The sequence below is a fragment of the Tyto alba genome, unplaced genomic scaffold (assembly GCF_018691265.1).
Source record: "Tyto alba isolate M040663 unplaced genomic scaffold, T.alba_DEE_v4.0 Super-Scaffold_39, whole genome shotgun sequence".
NCBI classification, from domain to species: domain Eukaryota; kingdom Metazoa; phylum Chordata; class Aves; order Strigiformes; family Tytonidae; genus Tyto; species Tyto alba.
Window position 1 is genome coordinate 4500967 of NW_024881314.1, and position 23946 is coordinate 4524912.

Consider the following 23946-nt stretch of genomic DNA (forward strand, 5'->3'; position numbering starts at 1 on the left):
TTTCACATACAAATTATTTCAAAGGCTAATAACCACACTTAGAGACAGATAGGATCACCATCTCCACTTATACACACACATACAGGTAGGCCAAAATGACCATCAGCTTTACGCTTGTCCTTGTCTGGGTCCCACTATAACCCTTGTTCATGTCCCAGCAAAGACTTTGGCAGTGTAGGGTGGGTTCCCAGAGAGAGGGCCTTAAGGTACTTGCCTCTACAATAGTGATGGTAATCATGAACCAGGGTGGAGGGCAGCAGGTATAGCTGTCGTAGTACCACTTGCGGTCTATCTCTCGTGGCAGGGTTTCATATGCAACATGCCGGATCAGCCTCTGCGAAAGGCTCAGCCCAGTTTCCTCCAGCAGTGCCTTGCTGCACAGCCTCCTGTTCCCCTGAAGGATGGCTTGGCGGAAACTGTTCGACCTTTTGTTGCTCATCTGGAAAAAGAAAAGCAAGAAATCATGAGGACAAAGCAAAGCCTGGCACAACCATCTGGGAAGATCAGTGCCAGTTTGGCAGCACCACATCCAGGCAGGCAGGAGAACCACCACCAGGCTGGAGCTTTAGGAACAAAGTCTCAGGATGATCACAGGGTGATCTACACGGGGTGCAAGGAAAACCAGTACCAGGGTTTGCTTCTACAATGCCAATAGATGAGGTCAGGGCAGAAAGAACACTGGCAATGCAGAGCAGAGGCTGCTGATGCACCTGGCTGACCTCTCTGGCCCATTCTCCAGCCTTCCATCCACTGTCTTCACCATCAGTTACCACAATCCACATTCCTGTGTCCTCCTTCCCTCATGTCTCCCTATTCTATTACACTTCCCTGCACTTGCCATCTCTTGGGGCAGAAAATTTATTGAATGTAGCAGCAGGCACATTTACAGCATCTAACCCTTGTGTTCTGGTCCTTGTTGGCAGGAGGTGCAAAGAAAATTAGCCCTTTGTGTAAACCAAAACTGCATGAGTAACAGCAACAGAACTGGTGTACAGGGTGTCTTAGCTGCTGTAAACTTGCAAGAGGAAAGGATGTATTATTTTAAAACAGTTATCCTCAGAGCGGGAAGGTTTTGAGATGGTGCAGGCTTTGGAGGATACAGCTAATTTGTATATGCATTATCGTCTTACATGCATAGAATTAGCTGTCTATCTTTTTGAGCATACACTTTCCCAATTTGGATGCATAATTAAAGCAATTGCATTTGCAAATAAGGCAGATGGAATTTTATGCCTAGCCTGTTTGGGGGGGAAAAAAAAGAAAAAGGAAAAAAACAGGTCTGAAAGAGTTTGCTCCAAGATTTGGATAATTGCTAATTAGCCCTGATATCAAACAAACCTGCTGCATTAGAGTCACTGTCTGTACTGGCTGAATCTTTGGCAGGAAGACTTAAAAGGCTAACTATGCATAAAGATCGCTGTAGGGGGACCTTTTACTGTTAAAAGCAGCAAAGCAAATGTGACAGCCTGGTCCTTCTTTTGCAAGAACTGCTAACTGATCTCAGAAACCACCAGCACCTCCAGTCTCCCAGAACCAAGTAAGAGATGATGTTCAACAGCGTTGGCTTCCAGTTGTCTTGGATCACATTGGTTTCAGCTAATATCCTGAAGACACCAAAGCCCAAAGCTTGTGCTCTTGCTGCCCAAGCAGCCGGGTAATTGTTCCAAGCTGGACCAAGCTGCTTAAAACACAGTAATTGCTGCAGGGAGCCACCTCCTGTTAATCACTGGAGCAAGGCAAAGGGGCCATCTGAGGTGATGACTCTGCGGCCCATTCTCCCAGCAGCTGCCCATCCCTCCTTAGTCTTAGCCTGTCCCTCCAATGTGGAAATTCACTGATGTGAGCAACAGTGACAGGCAATTGATCTATTTAATTTTTTTAAAACTGGGGAAAAATTTGTTATTGATGTTCTTTTTGAGTTGTTTTAAATTAATAAAAAGGTTTACTCTGAACACTCTCATTTCTTGGTATGTCTCATTTGCTTTCTCTTTCCTTCACTCATTCATAAAACTCTTGTAAAAGAAGACTTCCAGCAAAAGAAGCAGAAAGGGCAAAGAAGAAAAAAAAAAATATCTGTCCACAGATATCTTCCTTCCAGTTTTCCCAAGTCTATCACCCAAAAGCTTTTATTTAAAACTAGGGATGATGAGGGTTAAAAAAATGTTGGTGATCTGTTGCATTCCAAAAGCCCGGTTATACTGAAAGACAATATTTTCATAGAGAAATATCCATAAGGTATAAGTCTTTCTTTAGAACTTGTGGCTCTTTTTGGTAGGTGACAGACATACATCTGTTTCAAAAGGCATCTTTAGCCACTTAATGACCTCATTGTGTCCACAGAAGAAGGCTTTGCTCCAGGTTAGTTCAGAGCAGCCTGTCAGAGACATAGTGTGCATGCTCCCTCACAGAGTTCATTCTGTTCTCTCTGGCTTCACTCCTCTTGTGGACAAGAAGAAGTTCAGACTGAAACTATAAATTTGCTTGCTACAGATGAAGATACTGGGCAGTTGACTGAAGCTGTTGACATGCTTATTCTAGTTACAGTGATATGTGTGATTTTCCTGACTACCACAAAACAGTCAGTGCTTTTCCCCACTGCAGCACTTCGGTGGAAAATATAATTGTTTCCAGAGCCAACAAAAGAAAATAATCACTGCAGTTCAGCATCAAGAAGTGCTGGCCACCCTCAACAGATGAGCACCTCCTTGCTGTAGAGACTGGTGAGAAAGATGGGCAGGAAACTCCAAAGGCTGCTGACATTTACATCTGTGCTAGGCTTGTAGCAGAAATTTCCTTGCATTTGGTTCAGCAGAGGATCATAACACAGGCACCACTGAACCCATCTGTTATTGCTGAGCATGGCAAAAAGGGACTTGCTCAATCGCCTGAATTCAGCACAGCTCCATCAGTCCAGTGTCCTGCTCTGCATTACTGCCAATGCTGCTCAAAGAGCCCAAATAACAACCAGGACAGTGCAAATTCATCACCATGATGATTCTGAAGGTGTTCTTCAACATACTAAAAACAAAACAGAAGGGAAAGGTCTTCTTCGCCTTGCTAAGAACTGGATATTGCAGGATCACTGTGGAAGCTGCACCTCAGATGAACAAAGCCTCTGGCTCTCCTGAGGAGGTGGGAAGCTGGACCTCACAACACTAAATGATTTGCCCAAGGCCATACACTAGAGTTAGAAGAATCCAAGTTGTATGACTTCTCTGATCGCTAGGCTGCACTGCTTTCAGGCCCTTCTGTCGAGCAGAAAGCTCTACCTCCCTCCTCTAAGAGAGGAAAATAAACCACAGGACCTTCCACACCCCACATAGAAACTAAAATGGAAGCTCATGACAATGTGATTTCCTACAAGGAATGATGAAAGACAGTTGCAGCTGTCTACCTGTTCTCACACCCCATTATTTTTACAAGGTGTTCCATATTGGTTGTTTCTGACCACATCCAGATGATAAAATGCCAAGGGTTGTTTAAACTGGTAATGATAGGAAACCAGTAAATGTTGATATTACAAGAACAAGGGAAGCCTGTGGACAAAAGACTGACAGCTCTCTCAGGAGCACACATGACTGCTGGAGAAAGACCTTGTATGCCTCAATACACACAAGGTTATTTCTATACACCATGAGGCACTGCCTATTAGTAGCCTCTCTGAACAACAGGTATGGATGTATCACATCAGCTGCACTTGTAAACAGCAAGCAGAGCCTCTTCCTCATAGTTGATTTTAGGTAGACTTCTCTAGATACTGTGAGATAGGCACAGAAAAACATGTAAATGAATTAAGAGTTTCTAGGGTTTGTCAATACAGACAAAAGCAAATGCTTTATGGCTAACTTGGATATGAGGTCATGGGATCAAAGTGTTCAGAGACGCAAAATACCTTTGAAGTCAACTTCTTAGGTGGCTGGAATCCTGCCCTATGATAGAGGGTCTACTGGGTATTCAAATTAATCAACTCTTAGCAAGGAGGCAACAAGAAAACTGCCTGCAAATTAAATGAAGCATGTCACAAACTGCTGCAGTCTTGCAGAACATACAGAGATATCCAGCACCAACTGTATTCTTCACAGATTGCAACACACTACCAGACCGTTTGGAAGGGATGTAACTGTCAAGAAGCAAGATACTCCCTGCATTCCCTGTGTCTACTGTCAACAGTAGGTAATGTGTCAGTGGGAGCCAGATTTCAATTTACCCAGAAAATTAAGAGCCTTTGGTACCCATAATTACATCTCTAACTCTTCAGAGCTCTTAGCATGGACTAAATCTCCCGCCACCTCAGGCAGGAACATAAAAATATTTGTCAGGCCTCCTTTAGGGCAGAGGATATGGAAACAAGGTTCAGGTTCCCTCAAAATGCCATAGTCTTGGTATGGTTTTACACACAGATGAGGCAGGGACAGACAGTGTCAGGAGCATACTACACATGCTGAAAAGCCCCCACAATCCACTAAGATGTGGATGACTGGATGTACTAAGCACCTGTTAAAATTAGGCTTCTCATTAAGAAGACATCCTGCTGGTCCCCACCTGCAATCATTGCCAATCACACCAGTAAAGAAATGATCTCCAAAGATGTAGCAGAGCTGACTGCCACAGCTCAAGCAAACACAACAGTCCTGGGCCTACTCACAGGCCTTCCGATCACACTGTTTATCTCAAACTAGGGCATGATGTCAGAGGATTAAGTCATTACTGCCATTCTCAACAACTCTTGATGTGAAGCCTATTTTGTTCTTCAGACTGACTTTGGAAGACTCAAATCTTCTCAAACAGAGAGTCTCACATATGGTCACAATTTGCTGACTTGATTTAGGAATTACATAATATCGGTATTTATGAGCCAAGTATTTAATCATCAGCTGAAAGAACACTGGGCCCATTGTTGGCCTGCACAGGCTCCAGAAGCTCAGGGCACCCCATCCCACTTCTCTTCATGCAATTGATATGGGACTTCTTTAATGCGCCTGATATTAAAGATGCAGGCAGATGGGTACAGCAAATAGTATGTGGAGAGTGAAGGCAGCAGTGGGGAACAACATATTCCCTTAGGCCTTCATGCCTGCAAGAAGTTATTATGCAGAGAGAAAGAAATCTCCCTTGCAAAACAGACAAGCTGACATGACTGGTAACCATGCACTGCCACCTCTGCCCTTTGGTATTACCATACCAAAACAAAACAAGGCTTAGTGCTACAGCTCTGCTCAAAGGATGGGTTTGATATGTCTGCCAGAAAGGAAATTTTTTCCTACTTACATCTGAACCTGTCTTCAACACTGAAAAATGTCAAAAATTAGCGTAAGAGCCCTTACTGTCTAGCATAGGACAGTGCCAAACTTTGGTAAAGTAGAAAGCCTGCTTTTGTTCAGCACACATGCCAATCTAGAACTAGTCTCAGATAATCTGCAATTTGCAATGGAAACTGTCCATTCCCACTGGCAGACCAATTTCTCTGTGTTTCTTGGCTATCTGCACTACTGTTGCTGTCTCAAATAATCAACAGCCAAGTCATGCAACATTTCCCCATATCTAGTTCCATGGATTGTGTGGGGCACAGTACCCTTTTTACGGTTTTTATTCAACCTCACTCAGGAGGCTTTGGAAAACATGAATTTTGGCCCATTATGTTTTGGCATCTTTGAGGCTGGTCTACAGCTATTTTTAAACACATACAACACTGTGACAGGCAATGCATTCAGCTCTCCAGCTCTGATCCTCCAAGACACAGAACACTAAATCAGAAGTTAGCACAAGCTTTTTAAAAGCCTCTGTCAGCTCCAGTTTTACAACCCACTTTACTTACAAATGCAGCCTCTCCAATCAATTTTGCTTTCAAGATTCACATTTATTTTCTTCCCCCACTCCGCACTTCTACAAAATGCTAATCTGGGTAAAGACGGTTTTTCCCAAAACGCATAGCTCAGCATCAAGTTCATCTGTCACAGATGTTCACATCCTCTGAGCCAACCTGGTAGCACTTTCCCAAACAGTATCAAATGGTAAAAAAGCAAATACCAACATCCTGATTTGCTCTGGGGACTCAAGAAAAGTTAGAGGCAGGAGAGACCAAATAAATTATTCTGGTCATTGCAGGGGTATTCCCTGCTCAAGGTTTTGTCCAGACTGCTATTAAATGTACCAGGCTTAAACCTTCCAGCACTTCCATTAGAAAAGGTAGAAACATATTCAGATTTCAACCTTAATTACAAAAACACTACTTGCAGGACAAGACTAACATTGTGGTTCAAATAACATTGTGTCAAAACACAGCAAGTTTCAAACTTCAAATCCCCCAACACAAGCTCCATTTTTCATTGGTGCTGGGAAGGATTCCACAACTGAAATGAATCCAAATTTAATTTTGTGAAGTAAAATTAAAAAAAAAAAAAAAAAAAAATTTACCACTCACGTGTATTTTAGATGCAGACACAATTCAAAGAACCATTTAAGTTAACATAGTGCTTCTCTAGTTTCAACTGTACATGACTGAAAACAGCTGAGGAATCATGGTTAAAGATGGCAATTTCTATGCTAAGTTCCACTTTCATTGGCATAAAGATTATTTGCCAGACTAGTTCACTTGGAAGAAACTCTCTCTTCTGCTGCTATGTGTAGCCAGTAATTAATGGAGTCAGAGTAACCTACAAACCCAACACACTGCAAAAGAAGCTTTTGCATCCACATTACTAAGTTTCAAGATGGCCCTCTTTCACCTGGCCCTCTGACAGCTTTTCTCCCCCCCCTCAGGAGATGCATGTGGCTCTTGGAATGTCAAAAAAACACCAGTTTTCTCCAAAATGTGAAGGAAAACATGAAGGCAGTGTGAGGCACATTTATCAGTAGGGGTATCCAGCTCCTGGAAGTGCTCCCTGGAGTAAGAACTTTGTATCTCAATAAGAGCTTTAATACACTGAGAGGTAAGAAATGGATGAGGACACAGTCACGACTGATCTCATCTACCTCTTGATAAAACCTCCTCCTTACTCACAATAGCATACTATTAGATCAAATACTGAAATAAGAGATTTACAAATCTTTTTTAATTAAATATTTATTATTATACATCTGAATAAAGGCCAGGAAGAGATCTCAGGAATCCTATACTTTTAGCCGAGACAGTGAATCAAGGACAGAAAGAACACTTAAAGGAGTGTCCCACTGGAAGCTGAAAGACATCCCAGTGGACTCCAGATGGGGATCCTCTTGATGTTTGGCAGAGGATCTGCCCTGGTTCAATCAGCACAGCACAGAGGAGAAAAATGGAGCTATAAAACCTGAAGCTTTGCCTGCAACAAACCTTTCTAGGTTAGCAAGAGTGAGAACAAAACAACAAATGCTGGACAAAACCACTAGAACTGAGGTCTTGGGTTATTCTGCAATAGCCTTTTAAGCTTAAAACACTCACTAGAAAGCAAAAAAGGATTTAGCAGGAAGAAGAGATATTCATTTGGACAAACTTTTGTCTTGCCTGGAGATTCCCCTGAGAATTGGAGATTTAGGCTTTATTGCTTATCTTCCCAGTGACTCAGGTAATAAAGAGTTATATAGAGTTCCTGTAAAGCCTTGTTCACCTAAGCGTTCTATGCAGGCTGTCAGCTGGCTCAGTAAAGGACAGGCAAAGACACTGGAAGTGGAATTTATAGCTACTTTATGACTGTGCTATGCAGTACTTCTAAGTACCATTAAAAAAAACCTCAAGCAAACCATGGTTTAAAGCACCTCTCTCACCTCCCCACACACAAGAATACGGTACATAACTTAAATCATACCTCCACAATGATAATAAAGCCCTCCTGGTGCTGTCACATACACACTCACAAAGCCAAAAGATAAAATTCAATGTTTTCTCTTTAAAAATGTTAAGTCTTTCCCTAGCTACAGCTTTTCTTTCACCGTTTCTCCTCATTTCAGTTCAAGCCAGGTTGGAGGAAGTATCCCAAGTAAAAGTGTTACCGTTGCAAGCACTGGAACAGCAAAGGCAAGAGTTACCTTTCAAAGCAAAAAGGATGACCATGAAAAATCTACAGGCACACACATTGTCCCTACAAGGGACAGAACCAAACCTTAGTTTTATCACTGAAGTGACTAATCAGAACAAATGGCTTCCAGCCATGCATTATTAAAAAATGTCTTCAGAAAAATATAAGCAGCTACTTTTGAAGCCTTGGAAAGCAATGGAAAAACAGTCTGGAGTTAGAGCAAGAGGAAATAGGGAGCTAAGGGAACAGCAGGAGGGGTTCAACACCTGGCAGAACTGGTCCTTCTGACATGGCTGGCTATTGCCTACTGAATCCTGTGCCCAGCTGGAGAAATGTTCCATCTCTGCTCTGTTAAGATAAAACAACACATTGAAAGTTTGGAGAAAAGTCCTTTCACAGAGCCAAACAACATGAACTTTTCATTTGGTGACTACTGTTAGGGAGGGTGTACTGCTATCTCCGAGATCTCTGCAAAAGGAAAACTCACAAGTCAGAGAAGATGCTTTAATGCCTCCTTTTAGTGGCATAAGTGGCCAGCAGAAGGTCTGCAGAGCAATTGCAAAACACATATGACTCTGGAGAAAAAAACAAAACAAAACAAAAACCAAAACCCTCTCAGAGATAGAAGAGCTTTGCAACCTCTAAAACAACATGTATTTTAATGGCTACCAGCCTATGTGCTGTGCCTTTCACAAAGCAAAGGGAAAAGCATTGTGGAGTTCAGGAAGAAAACTGCCATCCCTCTTTGGAACATGATTGCTAATTCCTAGTTGCATAGGTCAGTTTAAAATCTCATTAAATTTCATTGGCTCTTTAAAGAAAAAGAGAAAAAAACTTACCCCCTACTTGCCGAAACAGCCTTAAAAGAACCCCACTTAATGACACCATCAGCAGCATTTTAGAAGTTCTATCCTTACCAAATTTCAAATAAATTGTCTAGAGGGGAAAGTTCACAACACAACTTCATTAAATCAAAGCACGCTAATTCCACATCCATAGTGCCGTGCAAAGGCATTAGCTTGTTCTAAACACATGCTTAAGTTTAATCATCCTTAAATAGATTGCTTCTTTAAGTGTCTTTCCATACTGCATTACAGACTCTTGCAAGTCTATGAAAGTGTTAATATTAGAGTGGGACTTCATTATTTTGCTATTTTTTTCTTTAGAATAAGCCACACAGTAGCTTTCTATAGACTGATGAAGCTGTAAAGCGCAAGTCAAAGCCTCCATTGAACCAGCTCGTTTCCCACTTATAACATTCCAGGACCCACTTTGGGCTTGCTGTTTTTGTTTGCAGATTGTAACGCAATCCCAAAATATTTTATCCTTTCAGCCAGTTCTGCTCTCTCTTCAAACTACACAGGCCTCTACAGATCACCCTGCTCAGGACAGAGAAGCTAGCACCTAAATCTTAACCTTTGTATTTCTCCAGCATCCACTAGCAGAGGCAGACCATAAGACTCTGAGTTGTCACTTAATCTCCTTCAGCGCCCATATTTTATCTTGCTTTTATGACTCCTGCAATATTTTGACATAATAACTGCCCCTTTGAACATGCAGCTTGACAGCATATAGCACAAGATAACATTGCGCTAACAGCTAATCATGTTCCAGCCTCTTCCATGAAGTAAGAAACTACTGCGAAGATATCTTCCTCTCACCTTCCCTGATGGCCAATGGGCCTGTGTTTCTGTCACTCATGAGCAGGAATAGTAGAGGCTGCAAATTTCTTAATCTGCATCTGCGGTTTTATTTCTTTACCTTGAAGAAGCAGGATTTGCAGTCTGGCAGCACACTGAGCAGTCAGAGAGGAATCACAAAAACTAAAGGAAATCTTTCTCTGGAGGGTAAAGTGTGCTTGCGCCAGCAAAGTTTGAATTAGGCTGACCTGATTATTGTTACACAGTGCTTAAAAAAATGCATATTGTTCACTGAAAATGAAGTAGAATTAGCCTGTCCTTAGAAACCAGCAAGGAGGGTATTAATTCTTGATCTGGAAAACAAAGGATGTGCATTTAATTAGCTAATATATTTTGCTCACTACTGAGATGCTACATCAGCTTCAAGTTACTACAAAGCTACAGTTAAACATTTCTGTCGGAAACAGTGGTGTTTTCTTTTTCTCAAGTCACATGAACTCTCTCTCAGAGCTTACTAATTCTTCCCAAACATGCTGAAATACCATTGCCTTCAGGGAACAGCATTTGTCCTCAGCTCTTCTAGACCCAACACAGCTCCTCAAGCAAATGCTCATCAGAGAGCTGGTTCCCCAACACCTGGCTCTTCTTCCACTGGAGAACTGCCATTGACTTTGCCAAAACTGTGAACCTCAGAAGAGATGTAACTCTTACCTCCATTCTGTCTGCTGGAGAAACAGACCCATGAGGCATAGACAGGCTTCCACAAGTTTCACAGTGAGTCTTTTGCAGAGACAGGAACAAAACTTAGGTCCACCCGACTTCCAGTTCTGACCTTTGAACATGAGATCCATTGCAGGGACAGAGAGACCTTCAGTGTGCACTAGGGGCACCTCCCAGGGTAGAGGCAGTGGAATGGGGGACAGCCACATTCTCTTCCCCTCAAGTCCTCCTGCCCCATGCCAGCAGGTCCAATCTGGACCACACTGGATGCACTGAGGTCAGCTTTTGCAACTCACTTGGTTCAGAAGTGATCTGTAGAGTTGACCTGGCAGAGAAATCTCTTGGGCTGCAGAACAGATTTTGCTTTAGTCTCAGTATAAGCTGTGATTTACTTTTCTAGCAAAAGCTACTTTATTAAACACGAGGTTCTATAAAGCTTTTCCTTGACCAGAGCAAGGCTAGAAGTTACCTACCAGATTCTCACAAGAGAATATAAGCTACCACCACAGCCTGAACTGGCTCCATATTGCCCCTCCGTCAAGCCAAGTAAGGCCTCAGAAGCTCCATTGCATACCCTTGCCTCTGCTCACATGTCTGAAGAGGGCGAAGAGGTGGTAAAGCCAAGATCGAGCCTGTCCAAAGTAGGAATCCACATTCTTAGGCAGAGAATACAAGTAAGGTTTATCCAGAGAATAAGAGACTGAGTCTCTCCAGAGTATCACTGGTCCACTCTTTAGCTCTGTAACGGTTCACAGGATATTATGAGATGTAGTCCAAGACTGCCAGCAGCAATCACTGTTCAGCAAGGACCTGGGCAAATAACATCTCAACTATAATCAACTCCTGGCTTGTCTCCTCTCTAGAAGTAGAAAAGGTAGTTAAGCAGCTTTGTTCATTATCTCCTTCTGTGGCTTATGCTGTTCAAAGCTAGAATTTTCACTGTGCATTTTTAGCGCCTCCCTTCACTATGCAGAAAAGCAACCAGACAACAGAAATGCATGAGACATCTCCACTTGTACAGGAAACACTTTTGTTATTCCATACCGTCTCAGACACAGGATAAAAAAATCCCATCTGAAACTGTTTTCTGCCATTCTTCCAAGATCCAGTGTGGAAACAGAAATGGATACGATTGCAGCACTGTGGTTTTGTGTTTTACAACTACATGAAATGAATCTCATACATACAGAGGATAAATAATTCCCAATGAGTTACCTATCTGATTTTTTTTCAGGCTTTTCTGTTTGCAGATCACACCAGGAGTCTTCAGCTTCCCTGAATTTATTCATTACTCAAAATATTTACTGAGTGATTTCTAGGGTCTATAGTCATCCTGTAAAGCTTTCAATTTCAGAAATTTAAGCTGCCTTGCTGAGTTGAGGACAGGCATATGTTTTGTGTGGGTCTCCTTAAAGTGAGAAGTCCTAGAATTACATTTTTGGTGCATCTAGAAATTCACAACACACTTTGGACATCAGGAGGTAACAGAGCTTTGCTCAACAGCAGTCCTGTAGTTGGGGATCACAGTATCTGAGAGAGCAGGCAGAGGTCTTGGTGCTCATGATGATGTTGAAGCATATGGGTGTGAGCATTTTTTACTGCCCTCTTTGCGACATGCAGTACCCTGGAGGCAACAAAGCATCAATGCTATTGCTCTGTAAGGTTTAAGGCCAGTAGTGCCTCCTGGAAATAATAATTTAGTGGAGTTACTGATGCTTCTATGGTCACTAATTGGATCTATCAACACCAGGCTCTCTACTAAGTAGCCAAGCACCCTGCAGAATAAGCAGCATCACATTCTGTCACACTTCCAGGGAACACAGCATAGATGAAGGGTTTTACAAGCCTGAAAAAAGGGAATACCCTCCCTGCTCGATTTTTATTAACATTAGAAAAGCTGAGAGAAAAAACAGAAAGGATATCATATCCCAGGAACTGACCATTGATGATAATCTTCTTGATGCCCAGTGGTTAAACACTACTTTCTGCTGGCTTCTGTGAGACAGCACATGTTTGTATTGGTTTTGGCTGGGTTAGAGTTAATTTTTTTTCATAGTAGCTTGCAGGCAGCTCATCAGCTCCTCCCATCCCCATGCTTGGAAAGAAACCAAAAGAGCTGCTTGTGAGAAACACAGAAGAGTCTCCTTCCTTCCACACCTTTGCTTTGACAACTGCACTTGTAAACCATCTTTGATACCCAGCCACACTCCTCCCCTCATGGCCCCTCCTGTGGCCAGAGGTTTATTAAAGCAATTTTACCTCTCGTTCAAAGTTTCAGTACCTTGGACACATTTGGGAGGCCATGAGGTTCTCTGATCATGTCAGAGTATTTGTTCATGAATATTGACGGAGAAAGGGAAAACCACACACACAGAGCCATGCTTGTAAAACCTCTGTGGATCTACTAAAAGGTCAGCCTTTCTCTTCCCCACATCCAGCACCATAATTTTTGGGAACAGATCAATTCTTGCTAAGCTACTGAAACAGACAAATTAACCCAAGCAAAAAGCAGAGATCTTCAAGCACAAGCACGCACTTAAACACCACCACACATAGTTTCCAGGATTGACAGCTGTAAAGTAAAGGAAATCGCTAATTTCACAGTGATTCTGTGTCAACTGTGCTGTTTCCTTCCATCAGGAAGTTCACAAGGCAGGCTTGGGAGCAGGAAACTAGGGAAGAGAGAAGGAGCCCTAAAGAGTTAGGATGTTGAAAATCAATAGTAACTAGAGCAGGAGTGAGAAAAGAGATGCCATTTATAAGTAGTTTAATGTCCTGGCATTGCATTGCCTATTGATTAGAAAGTGAAAAAAAAAATGCAGATGAGGAGAGAGGGACTGATGACAGAAAAATCAATGACTTCTTTACAAGAGAAGTCATTCAATAGTAGTGAAGGAAATTTGCCATTTTGCAGAAATCACATCAGGTGGGTGTGAGCTGGCACAATCTCCTATTCCCCAAAGGAGGAGGATGTCCAAGACTTTCACCTCCCACCTGCCTCTCATTAGCTTGTGCTGCTCCAGAGCTCAGTGGAGCCAGGAGAGAGGAAAAAGCCCAGTTCTACTCCTGAGCCTGTTGCCAATGTGTTGGCTGGCCATAGGCCATCATTTCTGTAAAAGAAATTAGATGATACCTCTTCCTGCTGCCTAAGTGTTGTGCAGCTCAATTAGTGAATGCTTGCATGGTACTTTGAATATACCAAACTGTAGAACAAGCAGCTGTTGCTATAAATACACTGCTGATCACAGAGTACCACTGACTACACTGTTTATTAAGCTTAAACTGAGGAAAACCTCACACTCACTGCGATCTATTTAATAGTTTCTACATTTATTCTACTGTGTACCTAAACACATGCAAGGGGCTAACAGGACAGCTTGATTAGATACAGCTGATCTATGTCATTGCATCACAGTAATTTCACCTTCACACTGCCCACAGCCTGACTGAGCTTGTGACCTGGATCTTTGACAGCTGTGCCCTGTTATTGTACTTTTCTGATTAACATGAAGGCAGGGCATACAGAAGACTCTTTCTAAACCAAGAACACATGCAGGAATGATCACAACAAATGGAAGGATCAAATCACCATGTTGACCACAGGAACACACAGAGATGCAAATCATTATACTCTGTGTCAAGAACACATCCAGTTTTCCAGTAAAACCTTAGAGATATCACTGACTTTCATTGCTCATGTCACCCAGATTTCTCTTACTGCTGCCTTAAATCTGCTGGGACTCTGGTGGGGAATGACAGAGCAAGAACAGGGTAAACCCCCTGGAATGGGCACTGTTCAGGATACCCATCTTGCAAACAACATTTCTAGGCCATCCTGGGCATCTAACAACACATGTCTACATCAGCGTAGACTCGTCAAACTGCCTTGACAAGAAACAGAGAGATCCCTTCACTAATTGACTCATCAGTACAGATAGAGAGGCATCCAGATCATGACTCATGCAGTCTGAGACATCTTACCTGGGATAAAATGAACATGACCTAGAAACATTTTATCCCTGTTGCTATTGATGCCTACAGCAGTGCAATATGACTCCACCCAGCAAGTCAACACAACGTTATCTATATATTTTGTCTGGAAGTGGTGAAATCTCTAGATAAAATAGGAGACATCCAGACTGACAGACCTCTGCTTGCAAACAAGTATCTCCTTACAACAGCTACCAATTGATATTGAGAGCAAAAGCCTCTAAACTAGCAGCAGCCACCACTTCATGCTCCTCTTAGAACAGCATCCACAGTTTCTTCCCATGCAAACTTGCTTCCCTGGAAAAATCAGCAATGACTTGACTCTTGGCTTGAGAGTTTGGTCACCACTGAATGCTTCAGCAAGCCCATGCAGAATGTGATGTAGGGACACGGCAAACACTGGTGTCGATAGAGGGAGGGAGGGAGAGAGACTGTCCCTCAACAGCCCATGTTTTAAGCAGAGCCAAGGACTCACAGGCCTTACCAGCCAGAGCACTCACCAGGTTGACGAAGTCCTGGTAGCAGATCCTCCCCTCAGAGTTGCTGTCTGCCAGGGCCAGCAGAACCTCCAGCTTATGGGGGTCCAGCTCCGAGCCGTGTCTCTGGAGAAGGGAGCGAAACTTCTCAGTGCTGATGTAGCCGGTATTGTCGGGATCGAACTGGGATAGGAGGGGAAAGTGCTAGAATTAACCATACTGCATTACATACAACTCTGCCCTCCTATGCATTCATCACCTGCAAGCAGACCCGCAGGGACCCCAGGGGCTGCTCTAGGCTTTGGTGATGCATTGCTCTACAATCACCCCATCTCCACATTCCTTTCACTGCCCAGGGGCTGCAAAGCACCCTGCTGCAGAGAGGGTGAATCCAGGCATCATCATCCACACCATCACCGTCTCCACCCAAACTTCAGCTAGGTCAGCTCCCTTCACCTTTTTTCCCTTTGCATCATCATTTCTATTAGTTATTTTTTATATCCCTCTTTATCTGAACTATCAAGTAAATGCAGTCTGTGAGATAAAACATACTGAAAACAGTTTTAACTCCTGTGTTTCCTAACACAATTGTAACACAGGAATATGCCATCCTTCCTCAAGCCCCTTCTGTGCAGAGTGTTTCTGGCAGTCACCTTTCCAGATCACCTCTACAGATGCCTTCAAAATGGTAAGTGCTTTCACTGCTGAAGAGTTCTCCATTTTAAAATGGATTGGAAAGAAAGTCTTTGGACAGGGAACAAAGCAGATGAACATTATATCAAACTAAAAGTGACAAGACAGCCACATGCCATTTTCAGAACATAAACCAGAGTGATTAGAAGGAAAGTCCCAGGTGAGATTCGGAGTGAATCTCACTGTGACCAAAAACATTACTATTTTCCCTCAGACTAAATTGTTAATTTCCTAAAAATGCCACTGACCAAAAAGAGACAGCTTTGCAAGGCTGTTCAAACTTACAACTGCTTCCAGTGGCCTCTAGCCCATGCTGAGCTCCCCAGGGCACTCTGTGAGGGGCTGCCAGCCCACAGGCGGGCACACCCCCAGCCCCAACAAAGCCACCACTGGCACCGTGCCGAACACGTTTCTTTTGTGCTTTGAAAACTAGTGGACGCAAGCTGCCAGACCAGCCTGCACTAGCTGTGTTGCAGTCTGATCTCTGCCAGCTCTCTGTTGCTGGGAGATTTGCCTTTGATTTCCCAAACTTGGCTGTGAGGACCCTGGTTCTCACTGGCCTCCTTTTGTGGATAATGATATCAAGCTTGTTGGCTGGATTGAATGGCTGTCAGGGGGCAGGGTGGTCAGGAGGGAGTCTTTTCATGGAAACATTTGGGACATAAAAGGCCTTGGCAGAGCCAAAAAGGTCCTGACAATCCTCACTCTTTCCTAACTGAGAACAAAAGCTGAACAGGTGCCGGGCCTTCAATCAGACGCTGTGGAGTAAAGGCTGCCTTGGCAAGGGAGGAGGTGAGAAGGGGGATGTGGCAGAGGATACAGCCTGCCAGCAGCAGGGCTGGCTTTCCTCTGCAGCAAGCAGAGTGACTATAAAACAGAGCGGCCTCAAGCACAGGCAGCTTGTTTAGAGGATGCAGTGCCCACGTGTGAGGACCTGGCTCTGTCTCCTTCTGGCCTAAGCACCTTTTTCCTGCCACTTCTGGGGACTGTGCTATCACTAGCTGCTGTGTTGAGGAGGAGCTGTCTGAGGGGGGGAGATCACAGCCCCTTGCTGGAAAACGGCTGGTCTGCTATTTTGTCAAAGCAGGAGCCCCTCTGCGAGGAAGCTGCTGGGGCAAGTGATTACACAAGACAAGACAAAGTGACCTGTGGACAGTCAGAGCTGGGCACGCTCCCCCACCCTCTGCCAAGGTTTGTTCTGTCCTTGCAAGATGGCCTGGATATACCTTCCTGACAGCTGGCACTCAGAGCCAAAGGTGGATTTCATCAGCTGTTTACTGTTAAACAAAGGCTTAATTTTAATCCCTGGAGAAGTTTAGCTCCCCTACTCCAGCCCACTCTGATGCTTTGAGTTAACAGATCACATTCTAAACCCAACCCCAAAACCACGGTTTCTACATGCAGGCTCAGCTCTAATGCTTTTTGGCTCTTGCTGGGACTCCCAAGCCAGCCTAATTTTGCAGTGCCCAATCCCAGACGCACAGATCCTCAGGAAATAAAGTATTATTAGCATAATACCTGAGATGACCTTTCTCAAGGGGAATTTGCAGAAGCTGAGAGATGAGTCATTTTGTGAATGGATCTAACACCTGCAATCCCATAGATACTGCTATGTTCATCCTTGTTTCCTGAAAACATATGACCTAACCAACATTTTACTTAATCCCTCCACTTTAACTGTATCTTGACATTTAAGATGTCAGAACCTACTTTGCCTAGGACAAAACCAATTGGTCCTTGAAGGCTTACATGCCTCCCTACTTTGAGATCTAGTCAGTGACTGAAGTGTGGGACTCTCCCCATGCTGTGTGCTCATTGTTTGACTTGGTAGGAAAGACCAACGGCCACAGCCAAGGGGAATGTGGCTATTACATCAAAGGGCAGAAGAGATAAAGAGCTGAAGCACACAGGCTCCTGAAGCACAAGAGAGTTGCTAAGATCACAAACCACTTTTCCCAGACTGTTCTGCTTTAAAGCATTCCAAAAAGAAACATTTTGTAACCAAGAAGAGAAATTACACAACCACTTCAGAGCTTCAAACCAACGCACAAGGACACATTAATGACTCCAAACTCACTAGTGCTAGAGCAGATATGATCTTGTCACTCAAGACGGTACTGTCCATCCCTGTTACTGGCCGCTGACTCTCCAAATGGACAGACAGCTAAAACCTGTGGTGGCTATGAACAAGCCTTTGCACCAAGGATGCTTCCTTCTCACACCAATGGGCACCAGCATTCCTTCTTCAGCTCACTGTCTTACTGCTTGTCCCACCAAAATCAAAGCAGTGGCAGAAGGTAGCTAGTATTTTCAGTACTGGAAATATGCTAGGGAGCCTGTTCTCCTTTTGCAGGTTCCTATGGATAATTTTCTTTTGGCACAAAGTTAATGATACTAATTAGAAATAGGTTTGAATTAAAACAGTGGATCTGAACAGCATGAAAGAGTAATAGGTGAGCAATGAACTGGCATCTGAACTAAAAAAGGCCTGCCTCAGAGCAGGACTAGACCACTGCTTTCACAACTTAGAGCAGAATGTTTTACTGTAAACCCCAGCTGTAAGGGAGTTCTCTTATTTATGTTTAAACAACTTTTTTTCAGCATATGAAAACCTCATCTGTCACTACAGCACTCAAAATCCACCCCAACACTTCAAACTGCCTCCAACTCTGTTTTTGATATCACAGCTAGCCACAAAAATCAAGGAGCTGAGCTGGTCCTGCAGAACATATGTCCCCACACATGGCAAAAACAACATGTGTTGGCACACTCAAAACACTCAGGTCCATCAATTATAAAAGAGGCAACTGACCTTTGCTAGACGCTCCATGTATTTATCCATTACGATGTTGTTAAGTGCCAGTTTTCCCACAAGCCCAGCCGAGCACCTTTGTCTCACTGAGAGGACAGGAGATGACTGGCAGCCAGCAGCACGGCTGTGCTGAGCCACAAGTCCAGCCCCACAGGGAGTGCTCCCCAGGCAAAGCCTCCCAGCAGCTAAGTCAGCACAGTGGCTTCCTTCAGTGTACTTACTTATGCCTCTGCCCACCTACTTGGGCAGACAAGTGCTACACAACCCGTGCAGGCACGAGGAAGGCTATTTGCCCCCCCTCGTCCCCCCAAACAATAGGACACTAACGGCAATTTCATGCAAGGTTTCCTCTGCATTTCAATGACAATCGCCTCTAACTCCCTTGATCCTCAACCAGGCTCTTATGCAAAAATGTAAATATGTTAATGACCGTAGCAGCCATCTGATCCAGGATCTTAATTCCCTGGCCCAAAACAAGCTATTTTTTCCTATTTCTTCCTTATTTTAGAGCAGACACACAATAAACTGAAGGCCTCACAGCAAAACTACAAGAGAAAAATAAGGTGAGGGGGCCCTGGAAACTCTGATGGAAATATGGTTGAGAAAAGAAAATGAAATCTCAAATTGTTCCTCTTCAATTAAAGACACATCAGCCACAGCTGAGTGAGCAAGTAGGGTGGAGGCTGGTGCTGCAGACAGACAATGGGTGTCTTGGGAAAACGCAGACATTTCACATAGCCCAGCCAGCTGCTCCTCTCCCCCATGGCAAATAGCCCTCTGGGGCATCAGAGCAGCTGGAGTCAACAGCTGAGCCAGGCACAACATGAGGATCCTTGGCTGGCTTTAGGATTGCAGATCTATTGCAGGAACAGAATTTGCTACCATCCATGGTTTCATCATTGAGGGACTTTGATTTGGCATCACCCAAGCCATAAGTTGTTTTCACAATTGGCAAGGCCCCGAGCAACTTCATCAAAATCAGAAGTTGAGTTGGATCAGTCCCTTCAACCCTGAATCATTCTATGATCTGGTGGTATCCTCACTGCTGGGAGAGACTGGCCTGGCAGTCAGGCCTCCTGACACTGACCCCAGCTCTGCTCCAGACTAAGAGGCAGATTCTGGAAATAAATTGCCGTGAGCTCTAGCTTCACTTCCTATTACAGGGAAATAACAACTTCTACTTTATTTCCCACCAGAAGGGAGCTATCAATAGTAGACCTACTTCTTGTTCATGGGTAGGCCTTTTCCCACTTGAAAGGGGGAGTCAATCACATGCAAAATCTGTTCAACTCCAAGGGTTTCAGAAACCACTCTGAGCTTTGCTGGATTTGAACTCAGACGGTTAGTTGGCATAGTCTTTGCAATCGAAGGATGCTAATGTGCTCTGGAAACAACCAGACTATCTCTAGCTTCAACGGCCATGCTGGAGTTAAATCAAGAGTCGCCAAGTCAATACATGGAATTGATAGACTTCAAGTTGAAGCTGTGAAAAGATATTTAAGGCAGTCACTGAAAGTCTCCTCACGATAGTCACACATTTTACCAGAGCCCATTCTCTACCTTTCCACATTCACTAACTTGCAACATGACCCCAGAGAGAGGGGTTTTTTTGCTTGTGGTTTTGTTGTTGTTGGTTGATTGGCTTGGGGCTTTTTGTTTGTTTGTTTTAAAAAAAGCACAACAATGTGCCAACAGCATATGCAGCATTTGCTGCTTTGATGAAGATTAAAGGAATGACAAGGCAGAAGATGAAAGTCTGCCTTATCCAAATGAGAGGGCAAAAAGCAGGGGCTGTTTTAATAGGAGTTTCGTTGCTGCCTGGTGGTGATGATCTTTCGAGCAGCTTAATGATCCAGCCCTCTCTTTCAACAGTGGGAGGTGCATGTGAGAGGAGAAACCCTGATCCAGATGAGAGGAAGGCCAGTCAAAGGTAAGTGCATATCCCTCCACCTTGAAGTCCAGCTCCTCACTATTAAGTCACCTAACCTGAGTTCCCCGAACATGTGTGGTAAAACATTAGTGCTGGCTTCAGTGATGCACGCTCTCTTCCCCTGTAAATAATTAATTTACCCATCACTGCCCAGACAATATAAAGTGATTAAGGGCTGTCCAACAGTACTTTTAGTGCATGTTTGATTGCTTTGACCTGAGGTGAACCCAAGGACTGGAAACATCACCCAGCTCTCAAAAGCCAGATTGTATTTAAGCAGGGAGGATATACCCTCACCAACTCACCAAGCAGGGCCCTCAGTCAGACCTGCTCCCTGGAAAGCTGCAGTGAGAGAGCACAGAGCTACCCAGCTCAGCATTTATCCGGGCAGGGAGGCATTTGCGGAGCTGATGGCCGGTCACCTGGATTCAGACAAGTGTCTCTCTGCACACAGCACATGGCAAAGTGGAAATGGAAGGAGCTGGTATAAGATTCCCTTTTCCTTGAAGAGCAGAGTAGCCTGAAGGACCTGGTTCATCAGCTAGATGGACAATCTGTAGAGGCATTTCTACTCTAATTTATTTCTCCTACTGTCTTAGGCACAAAGACAAGGAAGGGACCTACATTAGTTCTACCTGTTGTTACCTTCTGCAAAAGCACTTAATCTAAACAGACACCAGAAGCACAGATCCAACATGAATGGGAGAATAAAAAGATTCAGAAGTGCACCACTGTTCGGTTGTTCAGCAGACAGGAAAGAGGGCTTTGGGACCAGGTTTGATTCTTGGTATTGCCAACATTTCTGGAGTGAGTCCAGGTGTCTCTTATAGTGCCTTGACTTCCCCATCTACAAGGCACAAGCAACGTACCTCTGCCTGCGTAATCCAGCAGAGCAAGGGCTGTGGAGCACTTAGAGCGTGACTGGATGATGGCTGCAATGGCAAAGGGCAATTAGCAAGCCACAAGGCCAAGAAGCACAGGGAGACTATAAAGAGAGCTGGCCTTCCACCAAGGTTTCATGTATAAAAACACATCAAACTTTCCAAAGCCAATGCCAGCTGGACACCCCACTGAACAGCTTGACTCCACAGAGTTTCAGTCCCCGTGTCCAAGCCACCATAGGCCAAGCAAATGCTGCATTTGCAGATCCCAGGAATTTCTAACCCACAGCTTGCTGGGGAAGCCTATCATGCTCCGCCAGGTACGCAAAACCATGTCCCTGTCTCCATACAGTTTTTAAAATGCAGCTCTCTTGTCTATTGTTACTCTGCCTGTGGGTTTCTTGCTGCAAGTCCTTGCTAAGACATGAAGAGAGGATCGAGCTGAGATGCACTCACAGGACCTGTTGAGCCAGCTTTCAGTCCTCTGCCATCTTGATGACCCACCACTCTGAGAGTGATCCCACTGCCTCTCTCCAGATCAGCCTCCTGGCATAACACTCACAGGAATCAGCCTCCGGTCTCAGCTGGGGTACTACACACAGTGTTCAAGCCACCCAGAACTAAATTATTCAAAATATGCCACTGTGCTGACTTTGAAACCAAAGCTGCTCCCCAGAAAGAAGCCAGGGTAAATAGAAGCTCCATTATCAGCAGCACTGACAAGGAAGGAGATGCAGCACTGAAAGTGAGGGAGATAATTACATGATTAACGAGACAGCATGGATGGCAGGAGATGCCCTCCATTATGCTGCAAGGCTTAATGCAAAGAGACATGTTTATAGACAGCCTTCCCCAGCTTTGCTTCTTCCTGTTTTATTATTTATGTAAGTGCATTAAGACTAATGGAAAGAAGCTGTGGCACTATAAAAGGTGGTGGGGTTGTTTTAGGTGGAAGTAAAATTTTGAGTCTTGATCCAGCACTGAGCACCTTGCACATTTTGCTGGATAGATGTCCTCAGCTGCTGCAACAAGGCAGGCAGGGTTACGGCCCAGACTGGCGACTCACATACCTTACATCACCAGCCCGCCGCTGGTGCTGACTATCTGCACATTTCTGAGATTGTGGATGAGATGAAGCCTACAAGAGATCACCTCGTGACTGCCATGACCAAACCCACCCTAACAGTTCAAACCTTTTCTTAAATCCTTAGACAAGAGGTTTAACACTCTTTCCAGACCTGCTTGTCAGCACTGGCCCAGACACTGTTGTATGTACAAATGCCCAAGCTCTTGTTCTCCCGGTTGAATTCCTCTAGTTTTTAGGGCTCCACAGTCTCCTGAAGCAATGAGTTCTGAAGCCTAATTAAAATAAAACCCACGTTTCATGGATGGTGAAAGTCATTAAATATGAAAAGCTAAAAACAGCAACATTCATACTACCATGAAACACGATATTCTCATTTACCACAACATAATTATTGTTTATGTCTTTTTAGTCATGTCTTATTGGAGAATCTCAAAATCCTGTATCAAAATTAGTTATAACTCTCAGGGCCTCTACATTGTGAGGGGACATAATGCATAAGCCACTTCATAAAGAGCTGAAATACAATATGTTCTGGGTGAGTTGCTGCATTTATTTGGACTACATAACTCAATAGAAGGCATATCATGCACAGCCAACCTCACAGCCAGGAGACAGACAGGCTCTACTCACTACTGCTACGAGGAAATTAAAAAACAAAACAAAAGAAAAAACCCCAACACACAACAGTCAGAAGAGCTGTTCAGCTGGGGCTGTATTTCAGGCCAAGTTCCTGTGGACAGATCCCTGCTTGTCCTCAGGTTAACTAATGTACACAAGCGTTTCTATGAAATTCACTGCTATTGACAGTGTCTCATGTCAAAGCCGCGTCTCTGCTGGTACAGATGAGGCAGCTGAGTCTTTTCATTCAAAATAGGTTTTTGGTTTAATACTATCTGGAAAAAGTAGCATAGGTGACACCAGCACAAAAGAGTCAGGAGTAGCTGAAATGTTTCTGTTCTGTATAAGGGCAAAACCCCAATGAATTATCTCTATCATATGATGATGATACACTTCCTGTCCCAGCAATAACTCTGGAGGACGTTACACAGCAGCTGCTAAAGTTAGATAGTTTTGAATCAGCAGGTCAAGGTAACTTTCATCCAAAACATTTTTAAAAGGCAGTACTTACACTGATTTTTTGCAAGTCTGGGAACTCTGGAGGAACATCAAGATCTACTTTTTACCTTTCTTCCAGCTCTGAGTCAGCAATGCAGCCCTTACAACCATGGCTCCAAAACTTCTGTCCAAAGACGGTGAGAGGCACACTGCTCCCAAAACTGCAGGACTGTGACAAGAATTTAATGGGACAGAGCAAGCCTGTTGGCCTAATAGCAACCCACAGCAAATGAACATATGACTGATATTGAGTAATGCATAATTCCAAAAGGACTGGTCTAATATCAGTCAATAGGTTACAGAAGATAGATTACGTTCAACTGATATTATTGGGATGAGAATACAAACTTGGTGCAAATCATAAGACAAGATTGCTGGTATAACTGATTTCTGCAGGGCATCTGACATCACCAGACAACCCTGTTTGAGGACTTACTGTGACACAAACTCAGGCTGTCACACATTCAACATGCTAATGTCTGGCTATTTGACAAGTTGCAAAAATAAAACTAAGCTAGAGAGCTACCATCACATTGAGTTGCCACTAATGGGGATCCATGAGAATTTGTTCTTGACCCTACAGAATTATCATTACTGACTTAGGAGAACA

At 43.8% G+C, this 23946-nt stretch overlaps 1 protein-coding gene across 2 annotated transcripts in view; it reads right to left on the reverse strand.

Moving 5' to 3' along the window:
- RHBDL3 (rhomboid like 3) overlaps window positions 1-23946 on the reverse strand; it is a 65873-nt gene that overhangs the window by 12696 nt on the left and 29231 nt on the right. Inside the window, exons 1-3 of one of the 2 annotated variants that reach the window (XM_009964508.2) lie at window positions 18323-18432; window positions 14842-15000; window positions 215-439 (exon numbers count right to left, since the gene is read on the reverse strand). In XM_009964508.2, coding sequence (XP_009962810.2) covers window positions 215-439; window positions 14842-15000; window positions 18323-18352 — 414 coding nt within the window. In that variant the 5' untranslated portion in view covers window positions 18353-18432. Of the gene's footprint in view, window positions 1-214; window positions 440-14841; window positions 15001-18322; window positions 18433-23946 lie in introns of those variants that run through there. The other variant, XM_042802708.1, reaches the window with a different exon arrangement.